Raw genomic sequence first — 14,452 nt, 5'->3', positions numbered from 1 at the left:
CCTTAGTTTCTTCTGTAATCCTGTTTTGAAGGCTATTATCAGGGGCTTTTGAAAATCTCCCCTAAGTTGTTTGTCAGATTAAAGACTTAAACAAGGACAACAGTTTATTTTTTTCTTCAGAGAAATGAAATTGACTTGCATCCTAAGAGATTGCCCTTCTCCTAACACATACTTTTGTCTCTCTGGTCTCTTGTCTCTTGCTTCTTATTTGTTAAACTGTTTGAGCAACAGGTCTTTTCACTGGACCTTTGTATCTCCTGCTTGCCTCTCCACACACACGTGCTTACTTTTATTGTTTGACCTTTCACCACCAGGGCCAGAATTTATATGTTCACCTTTGATCTAGGTCTGTTTCCTGTAGCACTAAAAGGCAGTCGTGATCTACCCCACTCCACCTTCCCCACTCCACCAACATTTTTATGAGAATAAGGACAACTCAGCCCTATTCCATTTTGTTTAATCCACTTTGCAAGCAGAGTAGCCATTCATTCACTTGCTCACCACATTTCAGCACTTATTGTGTATGGCCAAACTTTGAGTCAGATACTGGAATATAAAGATATTTTAGAAATTCATAGCAGTGATTACTCTCCCTAATACCCCTCTAAAGTATATACATTCATTTTCTTAAATTTTTTTTAATTTTTATTTTTTATTTTTATTGATTTATTTATTTTTACTTTTTAGGGCCGTACCTGCAGCATATGGAGGTTCCCAGGCTATGGATCCAGTCAGAGCTACAGCTGCTGGCCTATGCCACAGCCATAGCATTGCAGGATCCAAGCCACATTTGCAACCTACACCACAGCTCACAGCAATGCCAGATCCTTAACCCACTGAGCAAGGCCAAGGATTGAACCTGAAACCTCATGGTTCCTAGTCAGATTCATTTCCACTGCACCACAACGGGAACTCCCATTTTCTTTTCTTTCTTTTTCTTTTTTTTTTTTTGTCTTTTTGCTATTTCTTGGGCTGCTCCCTCAGCATATGGAGGTTCCCAGGCTAGGGGTCCAGTCGGAGCTGTAGCCACCGGCCTACGCCAGAGCCACAGCAACGCGGGATCCGAGCCATGTCTGCGACCTACACCACAGCTCACGGCAACACCGGATTGTTAACCCGCTGAGCAAGGGCAGGGACCGAACCCACAACCTCATAGTTCTCAGTCAGATTCAGTAACCACTGCGCCAGGATGGGAACTCCGGAACTCCCATTTTCTTAATTTTGTAAATGGATGTTATTTGGTAGCTCTCTGAGGATTAAAGTACTTTTTCAGGTCTTTAGCACCCTAAAATAAATCTTCCAAGTGATTTTAACTTTTTTCCCATCCTACAAAAGAATTAGATAAATATCCAAAGATATGTTTCCTGGGATTCGTGTTGTGACTTAGTGGGTTAAGAACCCGACTAGTATCCATGAGGATGCGGGTTCGATCCCTAGCCTTGCTCAGTGGGTTAAGGATCCCTCATTACTATGGCTGTGGCGTAGACCAGCAGCTGCAACTCTGATTTGACCCCTAGCCTGGGAACTTCCATGTGCTGCAGGTGTGCCCCCAACACACACACACCAAAAAAAAAAAGTCCAAAAAGCCCATAAAGATGTGTATTCCATTCTGATCTATGTGGTATTCTAGAAGCCTGAAGTTTAACTCCTTTACTCATAGCACCCTTTAGATGCTGTTCCTGGGAATTTCATCATTATCCTCTCTCCTGCATTTTCAATCTTTTTAATTCATTTAGATTTTGGTGACCAATTTGGATTTCCACGATGAGCAGAAGCGCCGGAACCTCAATGGGACACTTCATGAGCTCCTCCGAATGAACATTGTCCCCATCGTCAACACAAATGATGCTGTCGTCCCCCCAGCAGAGCCCAATAGTGATCTCCAGGGGGTAAATGTGGGTAAAGTATTCCTGAGGGTTGAGCATGCTGTAGACACTAATGGCACGCTATGCTGCATGTACTAACACTGGACGTTGCGCATAAACAAGACGGAGAAATGGGAGAGAAGCTGGCGTCCCGGAGCAGCGGCTGCATAAGCTCTTCTGAAGTCAGGGGGTTTCATTCAACCAGATGAGGTGCAATGGTGATTTAAGGTGGTGCTGTGAGCATGGCTTGTGTGTGTCAGTGAATGGAAGGGGGGTTGCCAGTAGGCATGGTGTCTTGAAGACTAGAGGGGCCTGCAAGAGCTGTCATGCATGTACTCTGTGTCGCTAATTTTGCCTGCCAGAGCCTAGCTGAGTACTTCTGTGGAGTTCTTTTTGAACTGTATAGCTCTCTGACTCTCAACTTCTAATTGCATTTTAGGTTATTAGTGTTAAGGATAATGATAGCCTGGCTGCCCGTCTAGCCGTGGAAATGAAAACTGACCTTTTGATTGTTCTTTCAGATGTCGAAGGTATAAATAATGCCTTTTCTTTTTATCACAACTGTATGTGTGAGCATATGAGTTTCTCTGTTTGTTGGAGTGTTTCTGATTTTTTTTTTTTTTTTTTACCATAGACCATTATTTTCTGCACCATATGGTCTAAAAAGGGTTCTATGATTGTAAAGGTGGGGGAGTCTGGGAAATGTCATTGGAATGCTGAAATGTTGTTATTTCCAGGGACTTTAGTTTTGTTTTTTATAACAGCTTTATAAAGGTATAATTTACATAACATAGAGTTCATCTATTTAAATGTACAGTTCACTGATTTTTAGTACATTCATACAATTGGTCAACCCTTACCACAATTTAGAACATTTTTTTAATCACCCCAACAAGAAACCCCATATCCATTTGCAGTCGCTCACGTCCCCTGAAACTCTCTAGCCCTTGGGAAGTTCTATATCTACCTTCACTATTGATTTGCCTGTTCTTATTACATCTGATATAAATGTAATCATACAATATGTGATCCTGCATGACTGACTTCTTTCACTTAACATAATGTTTTCAAGGTTCACTGATATTAATAGTACATATCAGTACTTCATAATTTTTATTGCCAAGTAATATTTCTCTATATAGATATACTAGATTTTATTTACCCACTCATCAGCGGATAGACATTTAAGCTGTTATGACTAATGCTGCTTTGAACATTCGTGCACAAGTTTTGGTGTGGACATGCTTTTGCTTGTACTTAGGAGTTGAATTGCTGGATCACATGTGTAGCCTTTTGAAGAAGCAGACTGCTCTCCCAAGCAGCTGCCTATTTTACATTTGCCCGGCGGTGTATGAGGGTTCTAGTTTCTCCACATCTTCTCCAGCACTTCCCTCTTGATGTCTCCCTTTTTGATTTTAGCCATTCTAATGAGTGTAAAGTGATAATCTCACTGTGTTCTTGATGACTTTCCATTTTTATTGTAAATCACGAGGCAGATTATTTTAATTGGAGCCACTGCAGAAAATGCAGGCTGCATGACTGCCGTGTTCTTTGCTCCTCTTATTCCTCTCTGCTTTCCTCTTCCTCGTGGAGGGGCCCTTCTTGGCTCCAACTAGGCTCTGCATTTACTCTTCTCACTTTGTTGAGCTATTCCCATTTTACATTCTGACCCATAAGGAATATGGTAGCTGTGTCTAAAATAAGCCAAACTTATAGGATCCCCAAAGTCCTCCATTACATTCCCAGGAGGTTAGAAAAACGGTTTTGTTCCCTGCCCACAACCAAGGCGAGTTAATGTGGCAGGACTTGTTCTCCAGTTTTATACTCTGACAGCAATGGGGAGGGGCAGGGGCTGCCTGGTGGAGGCAGGGGAGGGTACAGATGAATTGATCTGTCTTCTGCCCATGTGGAAGGTCAGAGATATCATACTTATATGTCAGTATCTTTACCTGTAAGAAGTCTTAGTACCATGTTTATTCATGATAAATTTGAAATCTCAGTGTAGGAACAGCTAAGTTTGGGTAAGAATAAGCCTTTCTGGAAAAGAAGACATTTCAGTTAATTACCAGATTTTTATTAAACTTCTGTGTTCACATACTGTGCTAGATGCTTTTATAAATGTCAGTTTATTCAGTCCTTATAAGCAGCTCTGCAAAGTAGCTAGGTTAGTCCATTATTCAGATGAAGAAATTAAAAATCAAGTTCACATTAGTTAAATGGTATATTCAGAGTCACATAGCTAGTACTTGGCAGAGGCTGGTTTCAAATCTAAATCTTTTTGGTTAAAAAATGTACTCTTCCTTTCACCTGTACTATCTAGCACAGCAAAAGTTATGAGTTTGAGAGATCAATACATAAAACCCAATATAGGGGTTCCTGTTGTGGCTCAGCAGTAACGAATCCGACTAGTATCCATGAGGATTCAGGTTCGATCCCTGGCGCCGCTCAGTGGGTTAAGGATCTGGAGTCACTGTGAGTTATGGTGTAGGTTGCAGACACGGCTCAGATCCTACCTTTGCTGTGGCTGTGGCATAAGCCAGCAGCTGCAGCTCCAATTTGACTCCTAGGAACTTCCATATAAGGTAGCTTCAGACACCAAAACTGGTCATTGGCAGACTTGTGCTCTTAACTCTGATTAGTTATCTACTGAATATTGATTTTTAGAACATCATCAGATTTTATTTTATTTTTTTGCTGCACCCATGGCATATGGACGTTCCTGGGGCAGTGATCAAATCCAAAATCCCGCTGTGACCTATGCCACAGCTGCAGCAACACTGGATCCTTAATCCACTGCCATAGTGGGAACTCCAGAACAATATCAGGATTTTATATGTGCTCTTGGTGAGTTTCAGATGCTGCTGTAAAGAAAAAGAAGAGTAGGCAGAATATCAGAATACTAGGAACTCCTCTGAGTCTCTGGAGAAGGCTTGGCTTAGAATTGTCCAACCTTGCCCACACTAACAATATCATGGCACAGTTCACCCCAGCTGTCAACCCCGGGAGCTGTGGGGTTCTGAGTTGAGGTGAACAGGGGTTGTGAAAGGTTACTTCTCCCTCCATGCAATTGCTGCTTGTGGTTTGCACTGCTTGTTGTGCCTTGGACACTATGTCCTCACTGCTCTGATTCCGTTACCTTCCTAGAGAGGATGCTCTTGACAAGGTTGTGTTAAAGATGTGGAATAATGGGGCAGTGGAGTGTATTTTAACACAGGAAAAGCAGTAACTTGAAATCAAAAACATCACTGCCTAAATATCCTTCAGCCAGTCCCCGACCCGCAGCAGTTCCTCCCTGTGTCTCCATTAGACGCTGATATGACTCCATTTTCTCCTTCCCCTTCCAAGGCTCAGACCACTCTTTTTCAAAGTGAAATTGAGAATTTTTAATTTTGAATGATACACATGTAACATTTCATGTAACACTTACGTCATTCTACTCAGTTATAAAGGGAACATAGGCTTTGTGGTGACAAATCCAGACTGAATGCCAAGAGTCATGTGCTCTTCTGCTGACTTGGCCTAACAAGTCACAAAGCCTTACCCATAATGCGGGGAGTATAATGTGACTGTTTCAAAGGGTACTGTGAGAGCTCACGAGAATCTCTTTCATATTTCATGCCCTTGGAAACCCTCACATTAAACAGTATATGGCAGCTGCACTATTTCTGCAAAAGCCACTCATCTTTTTCAGTTGCTTCCTTAAGGTTCAGCATTATAAGTAGCAATAGCAAAGGGGAGAACAGCTTCCCTTTAGACTACAGGCAGGGTCAGTAAATTTAGTGCCAAGGGTATGGCCATGCCCTGATTCTGTCAATCATTCGTTCATTAGGCAAGGTTATAAAAGTATGTAAGGTGCATCCACCTGGAGTTGTTTTTAGTGTGAGCAGACTCCACGAATCCCTTGACTTCTTTTCTGGTTGGAGCTGGTGGAATAGTAGGATATATTTGGATGAGGCAAGTACAGAGTGGTTGGCAGGTCCCCAGGGAGGTCTGTCATGTGGGATACTCACTTCTGTTAAACAGCATTACCAACTTGTATCTACTTTTTAGGCCTCTTTGACAGCCCCCCAGGGTCAGATGATGCAAAGCTCATTGATATATTTTATCCTGGAGATCAGCAGTCTGTAACATTTGGAACCAAGTCCAGAGTGGGAATGGGTGGCATGGAAGCCAAGGTAAGAATCCGGTGCCTTTACTGCCTATAACTAACAGTTACAATTTTATCCTTTTTACTTTTGTAATTGTTTGAGGGCTGATGCACATACACACTTAAAGATGCATGTATCTAAATACAGATTTCATGTGCGTTGTGTACCTACATTTAGTCATGTCTTTGTATTTTTATTAATAATATATAAAGAATATGTTCATATTATAAATTCCTCAAGGGCAAGGTTTATATATTTTGCATACTTCTTAAGTCCTAAGTGTTAATATTAGAGCTCAAATATTTCTTGAGGAAATCTTTCAAAAATTCTCTCCCATTAATTGTTCTTAGAAGTTATGCCCTTCAGGCACAGCATCATGTGTAGCAGTGGCAGAGATGAGGATATGAAGTCCACTTACAAAAGCTCAGAACACTCAGGGTCAGATTCTGATCAAACAGCAGGCTGGACACTAAGTTGAGGCACAATAAGTCAAATGCAAAAGTCATGTGTCCCAGTACTAGAGAGTCTTAGAGAAAACATGGGGAACACAGAGGACAGGTTGGTTCATCTTTAGACAACACATGCCAGAGTTGGGCTGGGAAGAGTGTGTAGGCTGAGCAAGTCTTCAGAGCTCCTGAGCTGTTGAAAATATTCCTGCGGGTACTTAAATTGCTCAATATCCCATTGTATTGTCTATGTTTTGGCATGTTTGAAGTGCAGGTGACTAGATCTTGCCAAGGTCTTAATTTCATCCATGGATCTGATCTCTCCCTAGGTGAAAGCAGCCCTCTGGGCTTTGCAAGGTGGCACGTCTGTGGTCATTGCCAATGGGACCCACCCAAAGGTGTCTGGGCACGTCATCACAGACATCGTGGAGGGAAAGAAGGTTGGCACCTTCTTTTCTGAAGTAAAGCCTGCAGGTAAGCAGTTCTTCATAGAATCCCATGGTCTGTGATGGTAGCTAGTGACTCTGTGGTGGCCTAGATGGGGCTGAAGAGGGAGCTTTCCTTCTGGGAGTAGAACTCACAATTTATTAATGTGCTGATGATATAAAATATGCTATTGTTCTGGACACTACTTGCAAAACTGGATTCTACTTTGCTTTTGTAAAATTCATCTAACCTGCCTAACTAGGCCTCCTGTCCTCTCTAAAATCAGTAAGTTAAAGTATAAACATCCATTTTTCTCAAGAAATGTTTGCTAGGCCCATGCTGGATGCCAGGTACTAATGAACACTTACAGATGCAAAGATGCATAAGATATGGTATTTGCTCTCCCAAGTGTGTACAAAGACAGAATTGCTTTATAATCTACATTCAGAAATGCAAACGCATTAGGAGTTCCTGTTGTGGCTCAGTGGGTTAAGAACCTGACTAGTATCCATGAGGACACGGGTTCGATCCGTGTCCTTGCTCAGTGGGTTGAGGATCCTGTGTTGCCGTGAGCCATGGCTTAGGTTGCAGACACAGCTTGGATCCACATTGCTGTGGCATAGTCCGGCAGCTACAGCTCTGATTTGACCCATAGCCTGGGAACCTCCATATGCCGAGGGTGCAGCCCTAAAAAGCAGAAGAAAGAAACAGGAAATGCAAACACATTAGGAAGTATAAGCCAAGAACTCTAGAAAACATATTGTCCGCCCCGAAGATGCAGGCAGGTTCTTGTTTTTTTGTCTGAGTTAATTGGTATGCTGTTCTGCCATTCTATTGTTCAGAGTGATCTCTGGATGTGAAACAGGCACACCAAGACCCTGCGCTTGTGCTCTGTACCTGCAAGGAGCCCGTGCACGAGCGGATAGTGAGAGGGCGTAAGCTGACCTTAAGCTGATGTTGACAAATGTTCTTGCAGGCCCTACCGTGGAGCAACAAGGGGAAATGGCTCGATCAGGAGGAAGGATGTTGGCCACCTTGGAACCTGAGCAGGTAATAACCCTAGGTCATAGTTTTCAGAGTGAGTCAGACTGTGAGGTTTAATGCTCAGTTAAGCCTGCTGTTTCCCCATTTATTCCTCAGATCCCACAGAGTTAGATCCGAGTTACAAGCCTGATTCATATTTGCTCTGCCTTTTTTCTTGTTCTAAATTTCACTTTCCCTTTTGTCTTTTATAAGCTGAGGCCTAAGGTAGCTTTGCATCCCTATGATGTTGATAGAAAGCAACATGAAAATCATGAAACCAAAGAGGCTCCCTGATCCTGCCACATAGTGGGCGTAGAAGTGTAGGGAAGTTACTTACCCGAAGCTGTCCAAGTCACCTAGCTTACCTATCAGCTGTAGTCATAGCCCTGCCCTGATCACAGTGAATCGGTCAGTTGAAGTGGCAGACACAGTGAATTCGAAGAGGTTGAGGGGAAGCAGGGGGCTGCTTCCTAAGGGTCATGGTGTTAGGGCTGGATTTGAAAGTGATGTATATAAATTTCTTCTGGGGAGTACTTTGGCCTGAGAAGAAAAGAGTGAATTTAAAATAACTACAAGTAGAGAAGGAGAAGCCAGGAGGACCTAGCTTCTCTTTCTCTTAAATCACTTCTTTTACTCCTTCAGTAATTACTACTCTAATTTGCCACATTTCCTAATCTAGATGGGTACGGGTTGGGGTATCCTCCACCATCCAGGACAGGGTTTTTCCCCTTTGACTGAATTCATTTAATGTATACTGGCCAAAAAAGAAAAGCTAGATACAGAAACTTACCTGAGAAATCAGCTATATGGCTAGTGCTATTAAATAGGTGGAGATGTGTATAGTATACTGATTCAAAGTGCTGGCCCCTGTCTCATGGGCAAATTGACTAATTCATCATGCCCTCTCCCTGCTACAAGATTAAGATTTACTAATCATCAGCATCAAGAGTGGTAATAGAGGAAGTGAAGTAAGGAGAAACAGGGGAGATAGTAGTGAAAGAGGAAGGAAAAATGAGAGGAGCACTGGTGGGAAATGAATGAATGAAGTAAAGGGATTGCAGTCATTGGTGACCTTGGATTTAGGAGCAAGGCATGGCCCACTCAAAAGAGTAGGTTTAAAAGTGGTGCGCACTTGTCATGGGTTAACATGTTTGCTTATTTGTTTTAACGTTTTCCCTTTTTTTCCTAGAGAGCAGAGATTATCTATCATCTGGCTGATTTGTTGACGGACCAGCGAGATGAGATCCTGTTAGCCAACAAAAAGGACATGGAGGAGGCAGAGGGTAAAGACCAGGCAGTTTAGTCAGTGTTGTGGAGGAGTTTGTTTTGGTTTTTGTTCTGTGTTGTACCAGTAATACTTTTTTTTTTTTTTTTTGGTCTTTTTAGGGCCACACCTGAGGCATATGGAGGTTCCCAGGCTAGGGGTTGAATTGGGGCTATAGCCACCAGCCTATGCTACAGCCATAGCAACATGGGATCCAAGCTGAGTCTGCAACCTACACCACAGCTCTTGGTAACACCGGATCCTTAACCCACTGAGCGAGGCCAGGGATCAAACCTGCGTCCTCATGGATGCTAGTCGGGTTTGTTAACCACTGAGCCACGACGGGAACTCCTCTTACTAGTAATTCTTCTATCATTATCTGCCTGAAGTCAGGATTGTTATAGAAGAAATTATATATTATGCATCATTTTTATTGAAGGTTGGTAGCTGGTATTCTTTGGGATTTTTTAAACTATACATACTGCCTCCACCCCTTTCCCAGATATTCTAGTACAAGCCCAGAGGGGCTTTTTCCGTTCCCTCTAGGTCACAATCTCTGGCTACTGTGTTAATTTCAAGACAAAAAATAAAGATTGAGGACTTCACTATTTCAGATGTGCAGCTGATAGCAGCTAACATTTACTGAGGCCTTCAGTGTTGCTGGGCATTGTGTTAAGGGATTAACAGGCAAGATCTCATTTTATCTTTACAGCATGGTACCTATGTGGTAGCTACCATTTTATTATCTCTATTTTTTAGAGGGAAAAAACTGAAGCACCGAGAAATTGTTATGTGCCTAAAACCATACAGCCTGGACAGTGCATATAAAATAGTTGCAGAGATAGTTTTGCATCCTGTAATGAAAGATAGTTTATCTTCTAGTTCCTTAAGCAGTATGTAGTCTGCCCTCCAGAAATGCCCTTGAGCTAGAGTCAGTGAGATGGCCCAGCTCACATTGCAAACAACTAAGTACCAAGGGAATCAGGTGGGCCCTCGTGCTTTCTCTCCTTTTTCTTAGTTCTCTGTCTTTTCCACCCTAAAATAATAGGGGTTGATTTTATGGGGATTTTTTACATTTCCTTTTTTCTTAAATAAATGTGCCCCAAATTAAACATCTAGATTAGTGGTTTTCCCTTTAAAGAAACCTTCTATGGCTTATCAACGTCGTTTTCTTTCCTGAAAACATTTTTGAGACATTGCCTTGGAACTTCCTTTAGACTTTGCATTTGATCTTTTGAATTTTCGCAGAACTGAAGAGCCACAAAATAAATTTTCAGAAATGGAAGAAATCTTTATTGACATCTTTTCCAGTTCATTAAAGTAAAAGAATTAAGACCCACAGGTGTTAAAGCTGTTGCTTAAGGTCACACACCTAGTTGTTGCCAGAACTCTGACCTCTGATCCCAGTTACCTCTCTCTGGGAATCCATGAGGACACACATGGCTCTAGAACAAAGTCTTGAGTATACATGAGCATGGTAGTTGCCTTTGATTCCATGAGCCCATTTCAGGAAATCTATCCCAAGAAAAGATTGCAAGAGGAGAAAACAGCTCTGTATGTAAAGATTCTTAGAGCAGGATTATCCTATTGAAAACTAGAAACAACCTGAGTGTCTGATTAACATAAGTGCGGTCATGTTCATTAAACTTTATCAACTCAATGGAATATTTAATAGTACTTAAAATAATTTTTGCAACATGAAAGATGTGCATGCATTAGGAGGTGAAAAACCAGAGTATAACATTAAACATGCACTATAATTAAAATTTTATTTTTAGCACATGGGGAAAAGTGGAGAAAATCAATTAAATTGATATGTATCTATATCTGTGTGTATATATATATGTGTATATATATATTTTTTTTTTTGATCTTTTGTCTTTTTAGGGCTGCACCCATGGCATACAGAGGTTCCCAGGCTAGGGATCTAGTTAGAGCTACAGGGGCCAGCCTACACCACAGCCACAGCAATGCCAAATACAAACTGCATCTACAACCTACACCATAACTTATAGCATCGCTGGATCCTTAACCCACTGAGCGAGGACAGGGATCTAACCTGAAACCTCATGGTTCCTAGTTGGATTTGTTTCCACTGTGCCACAACAGGAACTCCTGATATAATTTGTTGAGAAAATGATTGTGTATATTTTTCCTAATATAGGATTGGTTCCTCCCCTCCAAAGTAGAAATCTTTTTATTATTTTATCATCGTGGTTATGACTATAAAAAAGAAGGGGAAATTTTTCATAGTCTCATTCAACATGAACCTTAGTTATGATTTGTGATGTGTGATTCCAAATGATTTTCCTGAGTGTATATACCTGTACAGGTGTATATATGAGTGTGTGCGTGTGTAGAGAGATAATCATACCATGCATACACAGTTAAATTTTAAGAAAAATTCTATATGTAAACTTGCCATAATTCTGTTTTTATTTAAAAAGAAAACATCTTTATTGCTTCCAATTATAAAAGTAATTCATTATAAAAAGTTAAAATAACTCAGAAAGGTAGGCAGAGATCATCACTGTTTCTGATGTTTTCTGGCATCTCCCTGTGCTCATGTATTCACAGTGTGAGATGGGATCATGGCATACCTACTTTTGTAGTTTCGCCTTGTTCACAAACTATATCCTGGACCGCTTTTCATATTGGTAAATATAGATATTTATTTATAATAACTACATTGTTGCCCATTGTCTGAATCTATAGGTAGAATGCAGTTTCCCACTTTTATAAAAATGCCATGCTGAGTATCCACCACATGTAAGTTTGCTCATGCAAATGATAAGTTTCTGAAACTGAAATTACTGGCATAAAGGGTGTGGGTGTCCACACCTTCACATGATGATGTCTGCTGCCAAACTGCCCTTTCTCAGAAAGGCGATATAAATGGATTATTGTCTCCCCAAGATTCCCTAAGTTCCATGTCTGTTCCTGACACTGTGCCGCATGTTCAATAAAACAGCCGTAGCCTGCCCAGATTTCCTGCTTCATCATGTATCCTTCCTGCCTCTTCAGGAAGACTTGCAGCTCCTCTGCTGAAACGTTTGAGCCTATCCACGTCTAAACTGAACAGCCTGGCCATCGGTCTGCGGCAGATTGCAGCCTCCTCACAGGACAGCGTGGGGCGGGTTTTGCGCCGGACCCGAATTGCCAAAAACTTGGAACTAGAGCAAGTGACTGTCCCAATTGGAGTTTTACTGGTCATCTTTGAGTCTCGCCCTGACTGCCTACCTCAGGTATGTGGCTAACTCCTGCCATTGGGCTGAGGGAATTGGAGGAAGTGCATCTTTTCAGGACTCGAGGTAAACCACCCAAAGATATCTTTCTTTCTTCTTTCCCATTCCATCCTCTCTCCCTGCCTCCTTCCCTCCCTTTCCTCCCCAGATACAATTTTTGAGACTTTATTCTCAGGTTGCTCTCAAGGCATTTTATGTTTTTTATTCTTCCAATAATTCTAAAGTAGGTAATTCATGTGTCCATTTTACAGTTGAAGAAACTGAGGCTTACTGAAGTTAATATTCCTGTGACATATAAGGATGGGGCTGGGCCTTGAGCCCAGATGAACCTCCTGTGTCATGATGCAGGAGCACATTTCCGTATGTCCTCGCTCGCTGGAGCACTTTGTTCCCTGGCCACCGGGTCCCCGCTTGCCTACTATAGGCTCATTCATCTAACAGCTGGCTTCATCCATGTGAAAAAGACACATTTATTATCAGTGTCACAGATGGCTTCTTGTAGGTACATCTCTTAGGAAAAAGAACTTTTATTAATTGATGGAAACTAGTGTGCAACTCCCTTTAAGGAATCTAACAAATCGCAGGCTAATGTGAAGAAACCATGTGGTAAATGGCTTGCCAGGCAGCCCTGCTCTGAAATATAAGGTGCCGTTAGAGGTTACCTCGCTCATTGCCCTAAACTCTCTTCTGGGAATCTGGAACCGGTTCTCTGCTGGACTGTCCATTAGGATGATAGCAGCTCTTTCTTTGCACTAGCCCCAAAGTCTCAAAGAGAGATTCCCTGTTTTAAAACAAACTGAAAACCAGTACCTCTTTAGGGCATGGGTGACCATGGGAGTTTCATATGCTTCGTGGAGGCTACTGCCTGACATGACCTAAGACCAGCTTGTCCACCAAGGGACTCCCATACTATTGGGGTCTGTCCTCAGCCCCTGGATGGTGCTGTCACACTGCCTCCTTCTGGCCACATATTTGTCTCAGAGAAGCCTCAGAGATACTGTACAACTCCTCTCATCTGGTAGAAGTGGCTCCTGAGTCTCTCTTCAGGCTGTGTCCGTGAAATTTCTCTGCTACCTTTCATCCATACTAGCAAATAGTTCACAAGGAAAAAAGTTTCTTTTTTAGGCCATTACAGCTGAAGTTTCTCACCTGGGATCTTAACCTTGGATGGCATCACAGAATCCATGAATCCTAAAAGTTATGTGCAGAATGCTGTGTGTTTGTGCATTTATCTGGGAAACATTTACATAATTTTTGCAAGGGGCTCATGAGCAACAGAAACAAAGGATTGAGAACTATTAATCTGGAGATTAACATTTTCAAGCAAGTTTTTTTAGTAAAAAGTTTCTTTGGCTGTGTTACAAAAAGATTTTTGTTCATCCCAAGAGCATTTAGAAAGTTCATCTTCAGGCCTTGGATGATCAGGCCAGTGTCATGATCTCTTTGCTGTAAGAGGGCAACTAACCCTCCTCCTGGGTGATCTGCTCCTTCCTCCCAAGACAGGCTTGTGCTTCTTCCCAGCGGTTTCTGCCACAGCTGTCCAGGGGCTGGCAGCTCTGGTCCTTCCAGGTTTCACACTAGGCATTGGAGCTCTAAAACAGTGACAGGGCCAGGGTAGGATGTGGCCAGAGATCCTGTCCAGCCTCAGCCTGAGTCAGGGGGCCACTATGGCCAAAGGAGTGAAGGACCCATGTGACCCTAGCCACTTAACTCAGGTTACTCTGTAATGGTGCTAAGGAAGCTGTACAGTATAGTTCCTAAGATCTGGTGCTTTGGCTCTGAAGTTAAGGATCGCAGCCCTTCCATTTATAAGCTGTGTGATTCAGGGGAATCACCAATTTCTCTGGGCATCATTGTCCTTATTCATAAAGCAAGGGAGGAGTTCCCTTCGTGGCTCAGTGGTTAACGAACCTGACTAGGATCCATAAGGTTGTGGGTTCGATCCTTGGCCTGTCTCAATGGGTTAAGGATCCAGCGTTGCTGTGAGCTGTGGTTGTAGGTCGCAGATGCAGCTCGGATCCCATGTTTCTGTGGC

The 14,452-nt window shown here is 42.3% G+C and overlaps 1 protein-coding gene across 4 annotated transcripts in view; it reads left to right on the top strand.

The window, feature by feature from the left end:
* The window catches only part of ALDH18A1 (aldehyde dehydrogenase 18 family member A1), a 44,919-nt gene that overhangs the window by 15,715 nt on the left and 14,752 nt on the right, over positions 1–14,452 (top strand). For 3 of the 4 annotated variants that reach the window (XM_047760632.1, XM_047760631.1, XM_047760629.1), the window contains exons 6-12: positions 1,737–1,895; positions 2,305–2,395; positions 5,916–6,040; positions 6,789–6,933; positions 7,862–7,935; positions 9,098–9,191; positions 12,197–12,417. In XM_047760632.1, coding sequence (XP_047616588.1) covers positions 1,737–1,895; positions 2,305–2,395; positions 5,916–6,040; positions 6,789–6,933; positions 7,862–7,935; positions 9,098–9,191; positions 12,197–12,417 — 909 coding nt within the window. The remainder of the gene's footprint in view (positions 1–1,736; positions 1,896–2,304; positions 2,396–5,915; positions 6,041–6,788; positions 6,934–7,861; positions 7,936–9,097; positions 9,192–12,196; positions 12,418–14,452) is intronic. The other variant, XM_047760633.1, reaches the window with a different exon arrangement.

This window comes from Phacochoerus africanus, chromosome 15, assembly GCF_016906955.1.
Source record: "Phacochoerus africanus isolate WHEZ1 chromosome 15, ROS_Pafr_v1, whole genome shotgun sequence".
Taxonomy (NCBI): domain Eukaryota; kingdom Metazoa; phylum Chordata; class Mammalia; order Artiodactyla; family Suidae; genus Phacochoerus; species Phacochoerus africanus.
Note: the sequence above shows the minus strand (reverse complement) of the source record. Positions and strands in the feature narration are given on the sequence as shown.